The sequence below is a fragment of the Anabrus simplex genome, chromosome 6 (assembly GCF_040414725.1).
Source record: "Anabrus simplex isolate iqAnaSimp1 chromosome 6, ASM4041472v1, whole genome shotgun sequence".
NCBI lineage: Eukaryota > Metazoa > Arthropoda > Insecta > Orthoptera > Tettigoniidae > Anabrus > Anabrus simplex.
Window position 1 is genome coordinate 301,091,936 of NC_090270.1, and position 17,510 is coordinate 301,109,445.

At 38.1% G+C, this 17,510-nt stretch overlaps 1 protein-coding gene across 8 annotated transcripts in view; it reads right to left on the bottom strand.

The window, feature by feature from the left end:
* The window catches only part of LOC136875764 (uncharacterized), a 68,110-nt gene that overhangs the window by 37,136 nt on the left and 13,464 nt on the right, over positions 1 to 17,510 (bottom strand). The window contains exons 1-3 of one of the 8 annotated variants that reach the window (XM_067149351.2): positions 15,838 to 16,027; positions 6,927 to 7,062; positions 1,933 to 2,050 (exon numbers count right to left, since the gene is read on the bottom strand). In XM_067149351.2, coding sequence (XP_067005452.2) covers positions 1,933 to 2,050; positions 6,927 to 7,009 — 201 coding nt within the window. In that variant the 5' untranslated portion in view covers positions 7,010 to 7,062; positions 15,838 to 16,027. Of the gene's footprint in view, positions 1 to 1,932; positions 2,051 to 6,926; positions 7,108 to 13,964; positions 13,986 to 14,102; positions 14,124 to 15,750; positions 16,028 to 17,510 lie in introns of those variants that run through there. The other 7 variants (XM_067149345.2, XM_068228123.1, XM_067149352.2 and 4 more) reach the window with 7 other exon arrangements.

Sequence of the window (17,510 nt, forward strand, 5' to 3'; positions counted from 1 at the left end):
TCACAATTTTTACAAATGTAGAACATTTATGTATTTTTTTTTTTTAAATCCTTAAAAGTTGAAATTTTGAACTTATCTTGATGAAGTCCTCTCTTATCTCCACTCTAGTAATGAATACAAGTCATTGCTAAACTGTTGCCAGTAACTGGCACGAGTCCTGTTGGCTAGTCAGTCCATTGACCTTCCATCATGCCATACCTTTCGCCCTGGCTAGCTCAACGACATACTCTATTTCATTTTTAGGTATTTTTAGTACTCCCATTATGATTATGATTATTATTATTATTATTATTATTATTATTATTATTATTATTATTATTATTATTATTATTATTATTATTATTATTATTATTATTATTATTATTATTATTATGTGCCACTAATGGGCTGCCTATTGCACCAGTAATTTTCTTTGATGTCATTTTCACTTACAACAACTCTTCTGAAACTCTACTTCCAGTTTTGTTGTTATTATTATTTTTATTATCATGATTATCTTTTTTGAAAATTTAGTACCGGGCGGGTTGGCCATGTGGTTAGGGGTGCACAGCTGTAAGCTTGCATCCGGGAGATAGTGGGTTCGAACCCCACTGTTGGCAGCCCTGAAGATGGTTTTCTGTGGTTTCCCATTTTCATACCAGCCCTTAATTTAGGCCATGGCCGATTTCTTCCCACTCCTAGCTCTTTCCTATCCCATCATCACCATAAGACCTATCTGTGTCAGTGCGACGTAAAGCTTATAATATTATTATAATTTAAATTGTTTTGGATTCTATTTAGGGGTTGTCTAATGAGCTTTAAATGGGCTGGCTAATTTTCTTTTAATTTTCAGATATGTCGATTTTATTTACGTGAACACCTTTTGTGGAAATATATTTGTATTATTATTAGTATTATTATTACTATCATTATTATTAATAATACTATTGTTGTTGAGTATTATTATTATTATTATTATTATTATTATTATTATTATTATTATTATTATTATTATTATTATTATTATTATTATTATTATTATTATTATTGGATCACTTGAGATGAGATGTTTCTCATTCACTTTCCCTTTGAAGGTTGTACTGTTTGGTTCTTGCAATTTACTCAGTACTTTTTCATTTGTTCCAATCATAATTTTCTCACCGAGTACGATAGCTGCAGTTGTTTAAGTGCAGCCAGTATCCAGTATTTGGGAGGTAGTGGGTTCAAATTCCACTGTTGGCAGCCCTGAAGCTGGTTGTCCGTGGTTTCCCATTTTCACACCAGGCAAATTCTGGGGCTGTACCTTAATCAAGGCCATGTCCGCTTCCGTCACACTCCTAGCCCTTTCCTGTCCCATTGTCACCATAAGACCTATCTGTGTCAGTGCAACGTAAAGCAACTTGTAAAAAAACATAATTTTCTCAATTTGTCTGAAATCTCTATAGTCCTTCTATGTGCCATTTCTGCTGAAAATTTGTGTAATCTTAAGAAGGGAGTGAATTTCATTTTTATTCTCTGCGTCTGCTATCTCAAGTACAAATGCTTTAAATCTTGCTGAATTTTGTGGCCCATTGCCCTCCTGTCTTCTTTCCAAGATTTTCTATCACTAATTGTCATAAAGTCCTGTTTTCCTGGCAGTCACAGGATGAGAAAGAAATAAGAGTTTCTTTTCTTCATCACTGTGCTGGTGATTGGGCCAATCTCTTGATAGTTTCACTGGGAATGATTCTCCAGACTCCTTCAACCTGGTACTTTTTATTTATGCAAAGTTCTGAGGATTCTTCTTTCAGTTTGAGGAGCTGATCAGTTCTTCTTTCATTTCAAATTTGGAACCAGGTTTCACAAGCATAAGTGGCTTTCACAATTAAAAACATTTAAAAAATAATAATTTTTGGGTGGCTCCACTTCGGAGCCTTCAATTACAAGCCACAACTGATTTAGGATGATATATACCTTTCCCAGCAGTTCCTCAGAACGACCTTGTCCATAAAAAGGGGCTGTATCAATATAGTTGACTCCTTGTTTGAGGGCCTGTCTAACAGCTGCAATGGCTTCTTCCTCGGAATAGGACCTGAATACAAAAAGCAAACATTTCTTATATAACACGTAATTTGAATTGATGAGGCAGAGCAAATGGGTAATCATGCTACGGGAAGAAAGTACGACGTGGATAAAAGTTATGGAACATGATAGGAGGAAAAATAAAGCTTATCTTGAGCATATGAATGTTGACTGCCAGACATTTTGTGGACAAAAAGCAAGTTTCCAGAAATCAAACAGAATATGCAAATATGTGACTGGGAACAGACAGTTTGGATGTGTGATCATGAGTAAAAACAAGTTGGTTGAAAGCTATAGTAATAGCTAGCTGTGGTTGGCTCACATGTGTTTTTGAACAAAATTACTTCAGTTTTTGTAGGGCAACTATATCTCCCTGCCAATTATGAAGAAAAGGTAGAGAATATCCCAACGCAGTGAGTTGTTGTTGTTGTTATTGTAGAGAATATCCTGGTGCAATGAGTTATTATTATTATTATTATTATTATTATTATTATTATTATTATTATTATTATTATTATTATTATTATTATTATTATTATACGTGAATGGTCCCTTTTGGAACACACAAAGCTAGATTTATGATTTCGTTTGCATAGGATCCAGGATACTTTCATCTGTTGACTAAAGATCCTTTTCCGTTCTTCCGTCCACTTGGTACCTACTCTTTTTGGTACTTCATTCTCTGGAGTAACTTCCCACTTGTCAATTTTCTTTCTATATATATTTCGATTCAAAATGTCTTCAGGTTGAATTTGTGCGTTCTTCATGTCCACTTTTGTTTGTTGTATCCAAGGGAAATTTTTCAGTTTATCAACTCTTTCAAGAACTTGGTGGGTTAGTCTATTTTCTGGAAGCCTCTTAACATGTCCATAAAATTTCAACCTTCTTTTCCTGAGGTCTGCCGCAATATTAGATCATTTTTCTGTGGATTTCCGGGTTTGGAGGCGGTACCCTTCTCCCGTGTGTCTTGGTCCTAAAATTTTCCTCATGATTTTCCGCTCTTCTTTTAGGATATTTTCCAGCTTGCCCTTTCTATGAAGCGTTAGAGTTTCCCCTGCATATAAAGCCTCAGGTTTGATTACAGTATTGTAATGTTTAATCTTAACGTGGAGAGACATACATTTTTTGTTGTAGATTTCTCTTGTTCTCCCATAAGCTCTTCTGAGTTTTTGGATATGGTTGTTTTGGGCTATTTTCTCTTGTCCAGTTGGTTCGAGAATTTCGTCCAGGTATTTGAAGTGAGGGACTCTGTTGATTTTTCCGTATTTTGTATTGAGACTGTGGATGTCTAGTTTTGCACAGAAAAATTCAGTTTTCTGGAAGGAGGTATGAAGTCTGACCTTTCTGGCACATTCTTGGAGAATTTCAACTTGCTTTATTGCTGTGATTTCATCGCTGGACAAAAGGGTCAAGTCATCCGCGAAGGCTATGCGTGGAATTTCAAGCTTGTTTTTCGTGTCCCGATGTTTACTGAGTTCCAGCTATTTTGTGCTTTCAGTTCTTTTTCCCATTTCCTCATTACCTTATCTAGGACGAGGTTGAAGAGGAGGGGTGACAGTCCATCTCCTTGCCGGACACCAGTTTTTATCAGGAATTCGTCTGAGATTTCTCCCATGAATTTTACTCTTGACTTCGTGTCAGTGAGGGTCTGTTTGGTCAAGTTTAGCATTTTGGAGTCTAGTCCCTGTTCTTTCAGGATGTTGAACAGAGATTGACGATCAATTGAATCATAAGCCTTCTTGAAATCTACGAAGGTACAGATGATTGGAAGGTTTCTGAGGGCCCTGAATTTTAGAGCGGTTTTGAGGTTGAAGATCTGTTCAGTGCATGATCTGTGAGGGCGGAACCCAGCTTGATATTCACCAATCTTATGCTCTAGTTGTTCTTGTATTCTTTTCAACAGGCATGCAGAGAAAATTTTGTAGCCAACTTCAAGGAGGGAGATTCCCCTGTAGTTGTTCACATCAGTTTTGTCTCCTTTTTTGTAAAGTGGGTGAATTAAGGCACATTTCCAGTCTTCTGGGAGTTTTTCTGTATGATTTCTGTAAGTTCTTTGAGTGAATTTGGACCAAGATTCTTAAGGAATTCTGCAACAATCCCGTCTCTTCCTGAGGTTCTGTTGTTCTTTAGTCGTTTAATGTGGCTCTGAATTTCTTCCTGGTTTGGTGGAGGTGATTCTGGGTGAGTGAAACTGGATGCTCCTTCAAGAAATCTTTCAGTGGGTTCGGGACAGTTAAGAAGTTCTGAGAAGTACCGTGCAAGTTCTTGGCAGTTTTCTTTATTATTAAGCGCCAATTTTCCGTCTTGTTTCCTGAAACATAAGTTCTGTGGAATGTATCCTCGGATTTTTTCTGTGAATGTTCTGTAGAAATCCCTTGTGTTGTGGTTTCTAAAGTTTTCTTCAATTGACTCCAGTTGTTCTTTCAGGTGCTTTCTTTTCTCTTGCCTAATGGTTTTGGATACTTGTTTTCTGGTCTCATAAAATTCTCATTGAGTTTTCTGGGATTTTCTACTGTTGTATTTCTGAAACTCAGATTTTCCTATCTCTAGGGCTTGGTTGCATGTTGAGTTCCACCAGGGGTGTTTTGTATTCCTTTTTAAGGGTACCATTTCTCGTGCCTTCTGTGTGATTTTGGTGTGGAATTCTTCCCATGTTTTCGCTGGCTGATTTTCCCATGCTTCTTTTAGATCCGTAACAGGAATCTGTTTTATGTCAAATTTATGTTGTTGGATTTTCTTGGGGTGGTATTTTCTTGGAGTAAATTTTACTTTAACTCTTGTGAGATAGTGATCAGAGTCGATGTTTGCTCCTCTTCTCACTTGTACATCATGTACCTCTTTCTGTAGCTGATACGAGATAGCTACATGATCAATCTGAAATTCACCAATAGATTCAATGGGGGACCTCCAGGTTTTTTGTTTCTTGGGATGCTTCCTGAGGGATGTGGACATGATTTTAAGGTTGCACTGTTGACATAGTTCAACGAGTCTTGAACCGTTTTTGTTGGTAAATTTGTGCGCCGGGTAGAGAACCGTTTTTGTTGGTAAATTTGTGCGCCGGGTAGAGTCCGACAGTTTTCCTGTGTTCCTTTTCTTGGCCGATTTGTGCATTGAAATCGCCTAAGAGGATTTTAACGTCATCCTTTAGAATTTTTGACATTACTTTTTCAAGTTTGTTCCAAAATTTGTCCACGTTTTGGGGATTCTTCTTGTTGTTTATGTTTGTAGGGGCATGTGCATTTATTATTATTATTATTATTATTATTATTATTATTATTATTATTATTATTATTATTATTATTATTATTATTATTGTCCACGTTTTGGGGATTCTTCTTGTTGTTTATGTTTGTAGGGGCATGTGCATTTATTATTATTATTATTATTATTATTATTATTATTATTATTATTATTATATAATTTATTGCACTGTAGTAAGTAGAGTTTTCAATATAAATATTTCAGAAAGCTAAACAAATGCAAAAAAAAAACCCACATTTTTTTTTTTTCAATATCTCCCTTCATAAAATTAGGATGCAAGGATTATTTGCGTACATGTAGTAACACTTCAAGACATTCCAACAGGTTTTGAATCGGAGGCCGTAGATACTCAAAAAATGTTTCAATTTCTACATCTGGATCCCATTCTTCTGTAGGTACCGGTACTTGAAATGTGACATTCATCCAGTACCAATAACTACGGACTCCATCTGGACCTGGCAGTTTCCAGTTCGCTAGTTTCTGGAGGCACTCTTTCAAGTCCTCTGGTGTTATTCTTACACTTGGCATGTCATTAATATGAGACCTTACTTTCTCATTATCCAGCCAAAAAGCATCCGTTTGACTGCATTCAGGATTTTCCCAGGCATCTGACCAGAATTTTTCAACTTTATTATTATTATTATTATTATTATTATTATTATTATTTTTTGGCTAGTTGCTTTACGTCGCACCGACACAGATAGGTCTTATGGCGACGATGGGACAGGAAATGGCTAGGAGTGGGAAGGAAGCGGCCGTGGCCTTAATTAAGGTACAGCCCCAGCATTTGCCTGGTGTGAAAATGGGAAACCACGGAAAACCATTTTCAGGGCTGCCGATAGTGGGGTTCGAACCTACTATCTCCCGAATACTGGATACTGGCCGCACTTAAGCGACTGCAGCTATCGAGCTCGGTATTATTATTATTATTATTATTATTATTATTATTATTATTATTATTATTTTCCAGCTCCTTGGCTGAATGGTCAGCGTAATCATCTTCGGTTCGGAGGGCCCTGGGTTCAATTCCTGGTCAGATCGGAGATTTTAACCTTATATGGTCATTTCCCCTGGCTCGGGGACTGGGTGATTGTACTGTCCCCAACATCTCTGAAACTGACATACCACACACAATGCTATCCTTCACTACAAAATCATTCAGTTTCCATACACGGCAGATGCCACTCACCCTCGTTGGATGGTCTGCTTTACAAGGGCTGCACCAGGCTAAAAATAGCCAAATAAAAATTAAAATTCTTCTTCTTCTTCTTCTTCTTCTTCTTCTTATTATTATTATTATTATTATTATTATTATTATTATTATTATTATTATTATTATTATTATTATTATTATTATTATTATTATTATTGGAACATTTTCTAATAGGTGGTGATGATGGGTTCATTGAATAACATGTGTTAATGAGTGTACAAATTCACATTTTGTAAGTAAACTTCCATTTGAATAAATAGTTTATGAAATAATTTGAGGGCTGATGACCTAGATGTTAGGCCCCTTTAAAAAACAAGCATCATCATGAAAGAATTCGAGTGTTATGCTTCATTTGAAAACCTGTGTATATTAAAGGCTTCAGTGCTCCAAACTGAAGCATTGTTGTACTCACCCATAATGGGTGCCCAGAGCAGCTCCTCCAAAGGCTAGATGCGAAACTTGCAGCCCTGTGTTGCCAAGTGAATTGTATCTCATTCTGCGTACTGCTGCCTCATCATGAAAGCCTGGGACGAAGGTTGCAGGTAAAGCTGCCATAGCAGAGTGATCTCACAGTAAATGGAAATTACACTATCCTTTGAACACAGTAAGAACACACAATCAGTAGGGAGCTCTTGTAATCTTCCACTTCAAAGTTGAAGGGAAAAAGCACTCTATCTATCTATCTATCTATCTATCTATCTATCTATCTATCTATCTATCTATCTATCTATCTATCTATCTATCTATTTAAAGCAGAATATCTATCCATCTGCCTGTTCCTTATAAACATCCATACCATTCCACCAATCTGAACCAAATTTTGTATACTTACATTTTAGGATCCTGTGGGTAAACTCATCTACAAGAAATTTTAACATCCCTTTCCATTCCCTAGATTTCGGCCCTTTGCCACATTAACATAGGCTAATATAGGCAAAATATTGAATTTGTCGTAAAGGCCAAGACAAAGCTCATTTTAAGCCTCACGTTGCAAAGAACAAAACTCGGTGAGGGCCTATGGAGCCCCAAGACCATGTGTCAATGGTGTAAAACCAACTGTTATGGAGATATTGGCATCATACTACCCTCACCTAGGAGTCAAATGAAGAAATGACCAGCCGCAACCATGGTAACATCAGCTCAATGATTCTATAGTAGAATTCAGTCCTGGTGCTCAAAGTAGGCACGTATGTATATGTAGGCTAGGCCAGGGAGAGATTCTGCTACACATATGACTGTCTGGAAAAAGCACTGTGGGGTAGGTCTCCTCCCTAGAGCTGGAGGTGGGGACGGGGTGGAATATAAAAATAATTGAAAATAGTGTTGAATGCATAGGTTTCGCCCATGTCATTCAAGTCCATGGTGGGGTGAGAAGGGGTGAAAAAAGTCCAGAATGGCCGAGATTATGGATATATGTGCCTGCACCCCTCTGGGCAGAGGTGGAAAGGGGTGAAGTATAAAAGTTATAGAGAACGACCAATATTAAACTAGAAACTATAGTTTTCGGGTTGCTGAGATTAAAAATGACACTCCAAATGTCATTTGAGTCCAAGTTCAGCCGTATTAGCATAGGTGTGAGAAGGGGTGAAAAAGAAAATATCCGAAACAACTGAAATTATGGTTGAATGTGTGTATGTTCCAGCATAGCTCTCAACCAAACATAGTACACATATGGCTTACTATCTGGAAAAATGACTGTGGGGGCAGTGACACTCTGGAAGTTGAGAAGGGGTGAAAAAAAAATGTACAAAATGGCCGAGATTATGTATGTATGTGTTACATTTCAGCATAGCTGTGAACTGAACTTGGTGAACACACGATTTTACTATACTATCTGGAAAAAATTATGTGGGTTAAGATTCCCGTAGCACTCCTAGTAGAAGAAATTACATTAAAAATAACTGAAAACGAATATTACTGTTGAATCCATAGTTTTGGAGTTACTTATATGAACACTGAGACCAATAAAAAGCCCGAGCAATACCGGGTAATATAGCTAGTCTATACTAATATATACAGAGGTAAAGTTTGTTTGTACGTAATGACTAATCTCAGGAAGTACTGGACCGAAAATTATTTTACTAATGTAAATATTCATTATCCCAGAGGGACATGGGCTGTATTTTATTTTCAAAACAATTCGAGGGTGGGGCACGGTGGGGGTGGGGGGGATATAAAAATACAATGCTAATATAGGCAAAATATCAAATTTGTTGTACAAGGACGTGACAAAGCTCAATTTAAGTCCCTTGACACACAGAACAAAACTCGGTAAGCCCTACGAGCCTGAAAACCATGTTTTAAGGCCCTAAAACTAACCGTTATGCTCTAAGAATCAGATAAAGAAATGAACTGCTGTAACCATGGCAACGTCAGCTCCAGTATTCTTACAGCAGCGAGATTATCAACAAAACAGGGTGAACTTTAACAAAACTGACAAAATGCAGGGTCTGATTCCTGCCTGGAAATGGAGGAAAAAAATGTCCTACGAGCATGTATCTGGAAATGATGGTGTACATGCAATGACAACAGATAGTCCTGGAACACAGTACATAGCTGAATTGCATCCACGTCACAGCAGATGTTCAAAGTGGCCTCCATGGGCTGCAATGCACGCGTTCAGATGTCGTATCATGGACTGCCTCACTCTTTCGCACGTTCCGGCCTCTTGCCGAATAACGTCACAGGCATCTTGAACACACTGTTGAAGGGTCTGCATAGCAGGAACTGGTTCAGCATACACAAAGCTTTTCAGATGTCTCCAGAGGTAAAACTCCATGGGTTTTAAGTCCGGTGATCTAGGAGTCCATGCAACAGGGCCTCCGTTTCCTATCCAGTGCCTGGGGAAGATGTTGTTGAAGCGTTGGCGAACTGTAATGCAGAAGTGGGGTGTTGCTCCATCATGCAGAAACCATATAACCTGTCTTATTGCTAAAGGCACATTCTCAAGCAATCCAGGCAGAGTATTGTGCAGGAAGTCCAGGTACATTCCTCCGTTGAGGGGTTGTGGAATAATAACTGGTCCAAGTATGTGGTCGCCAAGAATCCCTGCCCAAACATTGATGCTGAACCGATGCTGGTGAGATGCTTCAACCATTCTTCAGGGATTTTCTGTAGCCCACAGATGAAGATTATGCAGATTGACAATGACATTTCTGGTAAAGGTTGCTTCATTGGTAAAGAGGACTGATGACAGAAATCCCATAACTGTGATGGCCTGGTGCAAAAACCATTGTCAAAATCCTTCCCGTAGAGGGAAATCTGCTGCTGATAATCCTTGCACTTGTTGCAGGTGATAGGGATAATAGCGGTTGTCATGCAGCATACACATAATCATAGTCTGGCTTACACTATGTTGGCGGGCCACTTGCCTGGAGCTTGTACTAGGGTTCGTCTCAATGTCCTGTAGAACCTGTTCCTCCAGATCAGATGTACGCACAGTCCACCGCCTCCCTGCACTTTCGTCTGTCTGAAAGGATCCATGATCACACATATGCCCAAAAATGGCATGAAACGTTGTGTGATGTGGTTGGAGTCTGTGAGAGTACTTGTTTTGGTATAGCCATGCTGGTTTTCGACCATTTCCATTGGCTTGGATGTACACAAACATCTCGGCTTGTTCTCGACATGAATACGGACCATTCTGCTTCCGACAGTATGCTGCTTCAATCATACTATCTGCAACAGAAGAAACACTCTGCAAGTAGTCGGAGAAAATTTCATTCGTCAGTGCCAACTACCGTCGCAACGATGCATTTCCGGACATGTGTTCATAGGACATTTTTTCCTCCATTTCCAGTGAGGAATAAGTCCCTGCAGTTTGTTGGTTTTATTAAAGTTCAGCCTGTATATCACAAAAACCTAAACATGTTATAGACATGAAAATTGGTATTTGGAATCTCCTTTCAAAATAAAAGAACAGAAATTTTTGTTTTCAGAAAATCCACTTAGGGGGTGGGGGGACGGGAGGGGGGCGGGGGGGGGTGAAAAGAAGTGAGGAAGGAGTTGAATTCTTTATATGAGGATACATATAGGCTATCTCAGAAACTGAAGATGTTACAGATGTTAAAACTGGTACATGGAATCTCTTAAAAATAAATTAACACACTTAATGGAAAATCCACTTAAGGGGGGTGAAATAATAATATTAAAAAAAAGCAGGTGAATTTATAAAATGAGTATCTTCTTCTACCACTTTTTCCACACCTATGGGGTCCCAGGTTCGAACTGTGTCGCACATGTAGATTTGACACTGTTTTACAGCTGGATGCCCTTCCTGATGCCAACCCCGTGTGTAGGGATATAATTACTATTGCGTGTTCCTGTTGTAGTTGGTAATGTGGTGTGCTGAGTGAATATGAAGAGGAGATTGTTGGGACAAACACAAACAACCTGTCCCCAAGCCAGATGAATTAACCACACATGATTAAAATCCCCGAACCAGCCCAGAATCGAAGCCGGAATCCTGTGAACCGAAGGCCTCAATGCTGACCACCCAGCCAAGACGTGGCGCAGTTTTTAAAATGAGTATATCTACAGTATATCTCATAAACTTAACATGTTACATACGTGAAAATTGGTATTTGTAATGTCCTTTAGAAATAAAGAAACATGTATCTTTTGTTTTCGGAAGCACAACTTAAGCTGAAGATCGAAAATAAATGAAGAAGGAGTTTAATTCTCTTTATGAGGATTTACATTTCAAAAACAAAGATGTTACAAATGTCAAAATTGATATTTGGAATCTCCTTTAGAAAGAAAGAAACCCTTTTCTTCTGACTTAAAAAGAGGACTGTTTCTCATATGTAGAGTTCCATGTCGCATGTTCCAGATTTAGTTCTGCCATTAGCCTGTTCATTTTAGCTCCAAAAGGCAATGCCACAAACATGGTTTACAAAGAGGTTCTGGGGTAAATAAAATGTAATTTTTTGGTGAGTTTTTGTACTTTAGGGATTTTCAGATAATGTCTTAGTGCAGTGCTGAGGAACAATTAATTTTTATCTACTTACCAAATCCTCACGAGCGAAGCCATGGTTAACAGCTAGTATTAGATTTAAAAAAAGTAATGAAAAGGAACACACAAGTGACAAATCAATTCATATACAGAAATGAAGGAATATGAATACAAGCATATAATAGGATGAACACAATAAGAGATCAGCTTTGGAAGGGAGAGTATTTAAAAGGGGCCAAGAAAAACATGAAAAAGCAAAAGGACAAGGACAATCTCCACATCTTCATACACTGTAACCTTAAAATAGATAGCTTCTCTCCGCATCAATCGCAGTTCATCATTATCCATCTCTTCTCAGCCCCTGATGAGCTCTTTGATTCTTTCCAAATTCATCAGGAGGGCAGGTTTCAACACTCATTGAGGGTGGTGGTGGTGATGATAATTGTTTTAAGAGGAAGTATAACTAGGCAACCATCTTCTACTAACACTAATCAGAGGGGACCGACACTTTGAAAAATGAAGGTATTGGCCAAAGTAAGACATGGGCCACAAAAGGCGTGAAAATGAAAGACACCCTAGGCCCCATAAGCCTAATGACGTTGGGGTCAGAAAAGAACAAGAGTTGACCAAGAGAGGTCAGATAGGATAGATGAAAGTGAGGAGCCTTGTACAAATGGAAGCAATGACAGGACTCAGCATAGGACTCTGTGGACACCAATTCACGCTACCAAGTTGAGAGCCCCTGTGGCCCCTTTTAGTCACCTCTTATGACAGGCAGGGAATACCGTGCCCCACCCACAGGGGGAGTCACTGAGAGGCCATCTGTACTGATCTTCAGTTTTGATGTGGAAAGTCTGGGAGAAGACTTTGGCTAGATAAATACAGAAAAAGTGAAGAAACGAGAAGATAAAGATGAATACAAGTGGTCATAGTCTACGAACAAAGTAAAATAGAATTTGGCTCAAGACCAAGGGCATAACAAATGGGCCTACAGGGTCCGCTGTGCAGGGAGCCCATGGGATCTGGGGTCATAATTTTGTTTATATTTGAAATGAAACCCAATTAAATTATGCAATGTAAAAGTAACTATTTTTTATTTTCTACATTGATGTAAAATCTAATTATCTCCTAATTTCAGAAGTGACTCATGTTGCACATGATGGTGCAACTCTATTAGAACATTGCATACAATGATGCTTCACAGAGTTCACGCAATTTGGTGAATCCCCAATCTGTGTATGAATTGACAGCTGGGCAGAAATGGGATGGGACATGCGCAGTAGACCGCAAAAATATCAACACAGTGAATCTGATTCTCACTCAGTGTTGCCAGGTCTCCTGAGGTACTTCCCCACATTCACTGTAGGTTGTAGGTAGGTTGTAGGGAAGGCGTATCGGGAGAGATGGTGCAGGGTAGGCTAGTGCGGTATTTGCCAGCTAGATCACACGACCACTGCTTCCCATGTGTACAGTGTGTACATGAGAACTAAAGCCATTTGTTGGATGTCACATGGTGCAAGTGATTTTGCTTGAAAACATGGATATTTCTGGTACATACCTACATCTTCACTACCTTCAAAGTTTTTCTGATACATGATAAAAAAAAGCCCACTGACTGGGTTGTTCATGCTAAATTAACTTTGCATTGCCATAGGCAGGTTACTAGGTCAGTCAATAACTATGCTGGTGTGATATGCGCCATGTTGGGCCAGTACAGTTCCTGGAGCAGGGTGAGATGGCATGCCACATTTCTGGGTGAGATGGCACAGTATTCTTTTAATTTCCATTTGTGACTTAAATGTGTTTTCCTTCTATGATCAGTTTGTTAATAAAATATATACATCCTATATGTATCTTGTTTAACTCTTTGTCAAAGTTTACTGATTTTGGAGAAGAGAAAGCAGCTGTAGACTAACTGAAGTTCGTGATAAATGCCTTTAATGCAATATAACTAAACTTAAGAGAAATCTCAATGAATAAAAAGAACAAAGTGCAAAGGAAAATTGCAACTACTGCCACAATGGGAAAGAGTAGGAAAGCAGGAAAACCTCATTCAAAAGAAGCAGCTAAAATGATTCAAGATGGGCAAAATAATGCAATATCTGATGATTACAACAATTGTGTGGAGTGTTGGGAGAACCATTATTTGACAAAAAAGAAAGACGATTGGATTAAGTGCAACAAGTGGCTGCATGAATTGTATTGAGTGTATAAGAATTTGTGTAATGATTGTGGACGAGAAAGAGAGTAAGGTAGAACATATCCAAAAAGGACTGAGATTAAATAATTAGTTGATTCATTAATGACCAATGAATAACAGACAAGTGAATGCATATAAAGTAACTAAATCTATTAAAGTTGTAATCATAATTTACTTAAAATTGCTTCCTGCCTTAGCATTTCAAGTACATAACACCATCTCATCCACATACTAGGGGAGAGATGGTGCAAGTGACACCTCTTCAAACAAATCAGCTCTTTCAGTAATCTTCTTACATTAATACAATTTTCTTCATAAGGCAGTGAGGAGAGATACAAGCAGTGACGTTTAGCACAAAAATAAGTTAGTTGAAATCTTGGCAAAGACTTGCTGCGCGACCATTACAAAATCCGCACCATCTCTCTTTGACTTACTCTACATCATGTCTCCCCTTGTGTTGAACTCTTAACTCCTGGTTGATTACATTGCATCATTCAAAGTGAAATCCCTGACCTCCATTTAGAATCAGATCAGGATAGTAATTCACAATCAGTTGTGATCAGTTCAGTTGGTGACATGTGCACAAGTTTATATTATGAGTTCAAGTACTAGTAAATCTAAATATTTAAGTGGTTTCCAAAAACACTAGAGTGAACATGATAAAGAAGAATCTGTTAAAAAGTTGCAAAAAATGTAGTGTTTCTTTGAAAGTGTAGGTGAAGTTTCTTTGCCAGGTTCCAGGAGCAGTAGTGTTATTTCCTGGAATAAATCTGTGTCCGGCATGAGATTATAGCGCAAAAGTCAAGGGAATTCAATGACTGTGTTAGTGACAGTTCAGCACAACAGTGTGATTCTGGAACTGCTGGTGCAAAAACCATAACTGATACTGTTGGTGGCTGGTAATTAAATCCTTAATTTTGGAACTTATCTTAATGAAGTCCTCACTGTATGCTAGAGTGGAGAGCAGTGAAGACTGCTTGAGTGTGATTTGATAGAATCTGATGATGTTCTTTCAAGAACGAAACATGTCATTCTATTTTAATTAAGTTGTTTCTTTTTCCGGTATAATTATGTTACCATGTGTTTTCCTTTTCAGGTAGTTTATAAATTTTATTCAAAATGAGTTTTAGCAGACTGAAGAACCTAAAAGTTATAAAATATGTTTCAATTTTAGAGGAAAAATCTGCTTTGGTAGGTTCCTCCCCCTGCCTCTCAATCTTAACTTGCCCATAGCCTGCTTCTGTTCAGAGAAGAGACAGAATTGACCAAAGAAACGAGTAAGCACACAATTAGTGTTTTCTATCCACATTTCAAGTTAGTGGGTGGAAGGGTTTCTAACTTTTACTCAATACTGGGCAATCATACTGACCATAAAAATAAAGTTCCAATGTTAATTTTATAAGGGTTTAGTGAACCCATGACCTGCATGAGCTGCACCTAGTTAGGCAGACTACCGTTATTTATCCCCTTGTCTTAACATATTTTCATGTTTACTCTTCATAAAACACTTATTACAAATTAAAAGTTTACATTAATTACATAAACTCAGGCTATGTATGCCTATAGAAGCTATAAAAATCATAGTTACCAAAATACTCTGGTTCATTGCAATTAATTAATTAATAGGCCCTTAATAAAACATTTTACTAAGAGTTATTTATTCTTGACAGTTCACTGAACGAAAATATAGAGTGCACCGTGCCTGATTGAATTTCTTTTGTAGAATGTTAACTTTAACTCATACATTGTATCTTACCTACTCAAGGAAAGGAAAACATTTATTTCTATTCATCCTGGTGCTGGATTTGTCTCAGTAAAAAGTAAGTACCGGTAATATTTTTCAATTTTGTCAAGCGGATTAAAATTCCAACCGCGTGTGTGAATCCCTGCAAATGAAGTTAATGCCATTTCTAATGCCACTGTACAATTGAAGCAACGTTTCACGAGTTTTAAATTTGCCGCGAACACACTTTCTCTATCGTCAAATGAAAGCACTTTACGTTTGTTTTGTTTTGCTCCCGCCGTGGTCATGTAACTTTATACAATTTCTTCTGAACATAAACGACTATTGTGATAACTTACAATTTTACGACTCCATGTACGTAAGAAGAAACTAGGCACCTTAGAAACTGTTGCAGTACTATCCAAGATAAAGCACCGCGGACTCACCGGAGTACGGACGAGGGTTCAAGTACAGGAAACCCGCAAACCACTCCTGCTCTACCTATTTTTATGGAAGTTGAAAGGCGTGCGCGGTGTTGCGTTTGTGGACTATAACGATGGATAATGTGGCTAATACCAGCTGCAATAGAATTGTCGCTACTAGTTTATAATCTCCTGACATCAAGGGCACTGACGAGATTACGCTTCTACTCCAATAAAAAAGAACAAGCATTAATATGACCTTGAGCTCGCCTCTCTCAGCGATTAAATTCAAACGTATTGGCGTCTCATGCAATGTAGCACAATGAATTCAAGCGAAATGAACTGAATTTTGCATCTGTGAAATGAACATTTTAACATTTTAGGACTTGATTCAGCTTAATTTCACGATTTTAGGAATGTTGTTGAACTTGATTGTTACGAATGTAAAAAGTTATAGCCATCACAGAATCTTAAGGACAACTCATGAGATTTTACAGTTTCGACTCACAAGGGTTATCTTGCTTGTAACTTAGAGTTTTAAAATTGCCATTAGATAGACATTAAGGAGTTAAGTATATCGGTATGTTGTTTTGTATTGTTATATCTTCAAGTTTCTCTACTTATTACGCAGCTGATGATGGTGCCTTAATAGAGCGCCGAAACTAGTACTGCAATAAAATATATGTTGTAAAATGTCATCTAACAACAGTGTATTTGTATTGAACAAGATGGAACCTTATATATTTTTATTTTAATTGTGATCTCAGTTCAATACGGGCAAATAAGATGAAGTTCCTCACGTTTAATGCTTTCGTCGCTCAAATGTCAGACCTCAACCATCGTGTGCCCAACTATAGGCACCGTGCAGATACATCGAAATGCTACTACTAGCGCTACATAGTGGCCCGTTTTGAAACAAGAGGTGAGGTGTAGTGCGAGAGTCTCAGTACAACATGTGTGACATTCGAACAGGTTGCGGGTTTAAAGCGATTCAATTCGGGGATCTAAGTGAATCATCATGCAATAAAGGAAGAAACCTTGTTGTCAGTGGCCACGTGAACGGCGTTGAAGAGTTAATTTCGAATGATTTCGGATACATCACAGGAGAAGTCATCCGACAAACGTCTGTCAGTTTGCCACCTTATATCGTGAAACTTGAGGTAGGCAAGATGTAGTTAGGTAACAATTTATAAAGTTTATTTAGTAAGGATTACTTAATGCATGTTTGCTAAGTTGTACGCATTTTTATTTTGTGTTCAGGTTGACCAGAATCGTAATGTCTCTACCAGCGAATGTTCCTGTCCTGCCGGCGCCAGAGGAACTTGCAAACATGTGGCTGCGGTAGTGTATTATATAAATAATGAAAATGTTGTCTCCAAAAACAGACTGTCCGCAACAATGGGGAAAACCGAGCCCGAAAACAATGTCAACAGAAAAATATAGAAAAGGCAAACGCGTAGAAGAACTGTTCGGTAAAAAGACTTTGAGGACATCTCTTCCCCCCTTCGAATTAACTGAGAATATTTTAAAACACATCCCTTGCAGTCTTCGTACAATGCTTCGAGCAGAAGCAAGTACTGAAATCGAACAATCGTGCAGGGCCGTAGTCATCTCATTGATAGACAGGGTAGTGAATGATGTGAAGAGAGAAGAATGTGAGGAAATTGTGACACAGCTATTACATTTACAAGTCTCTA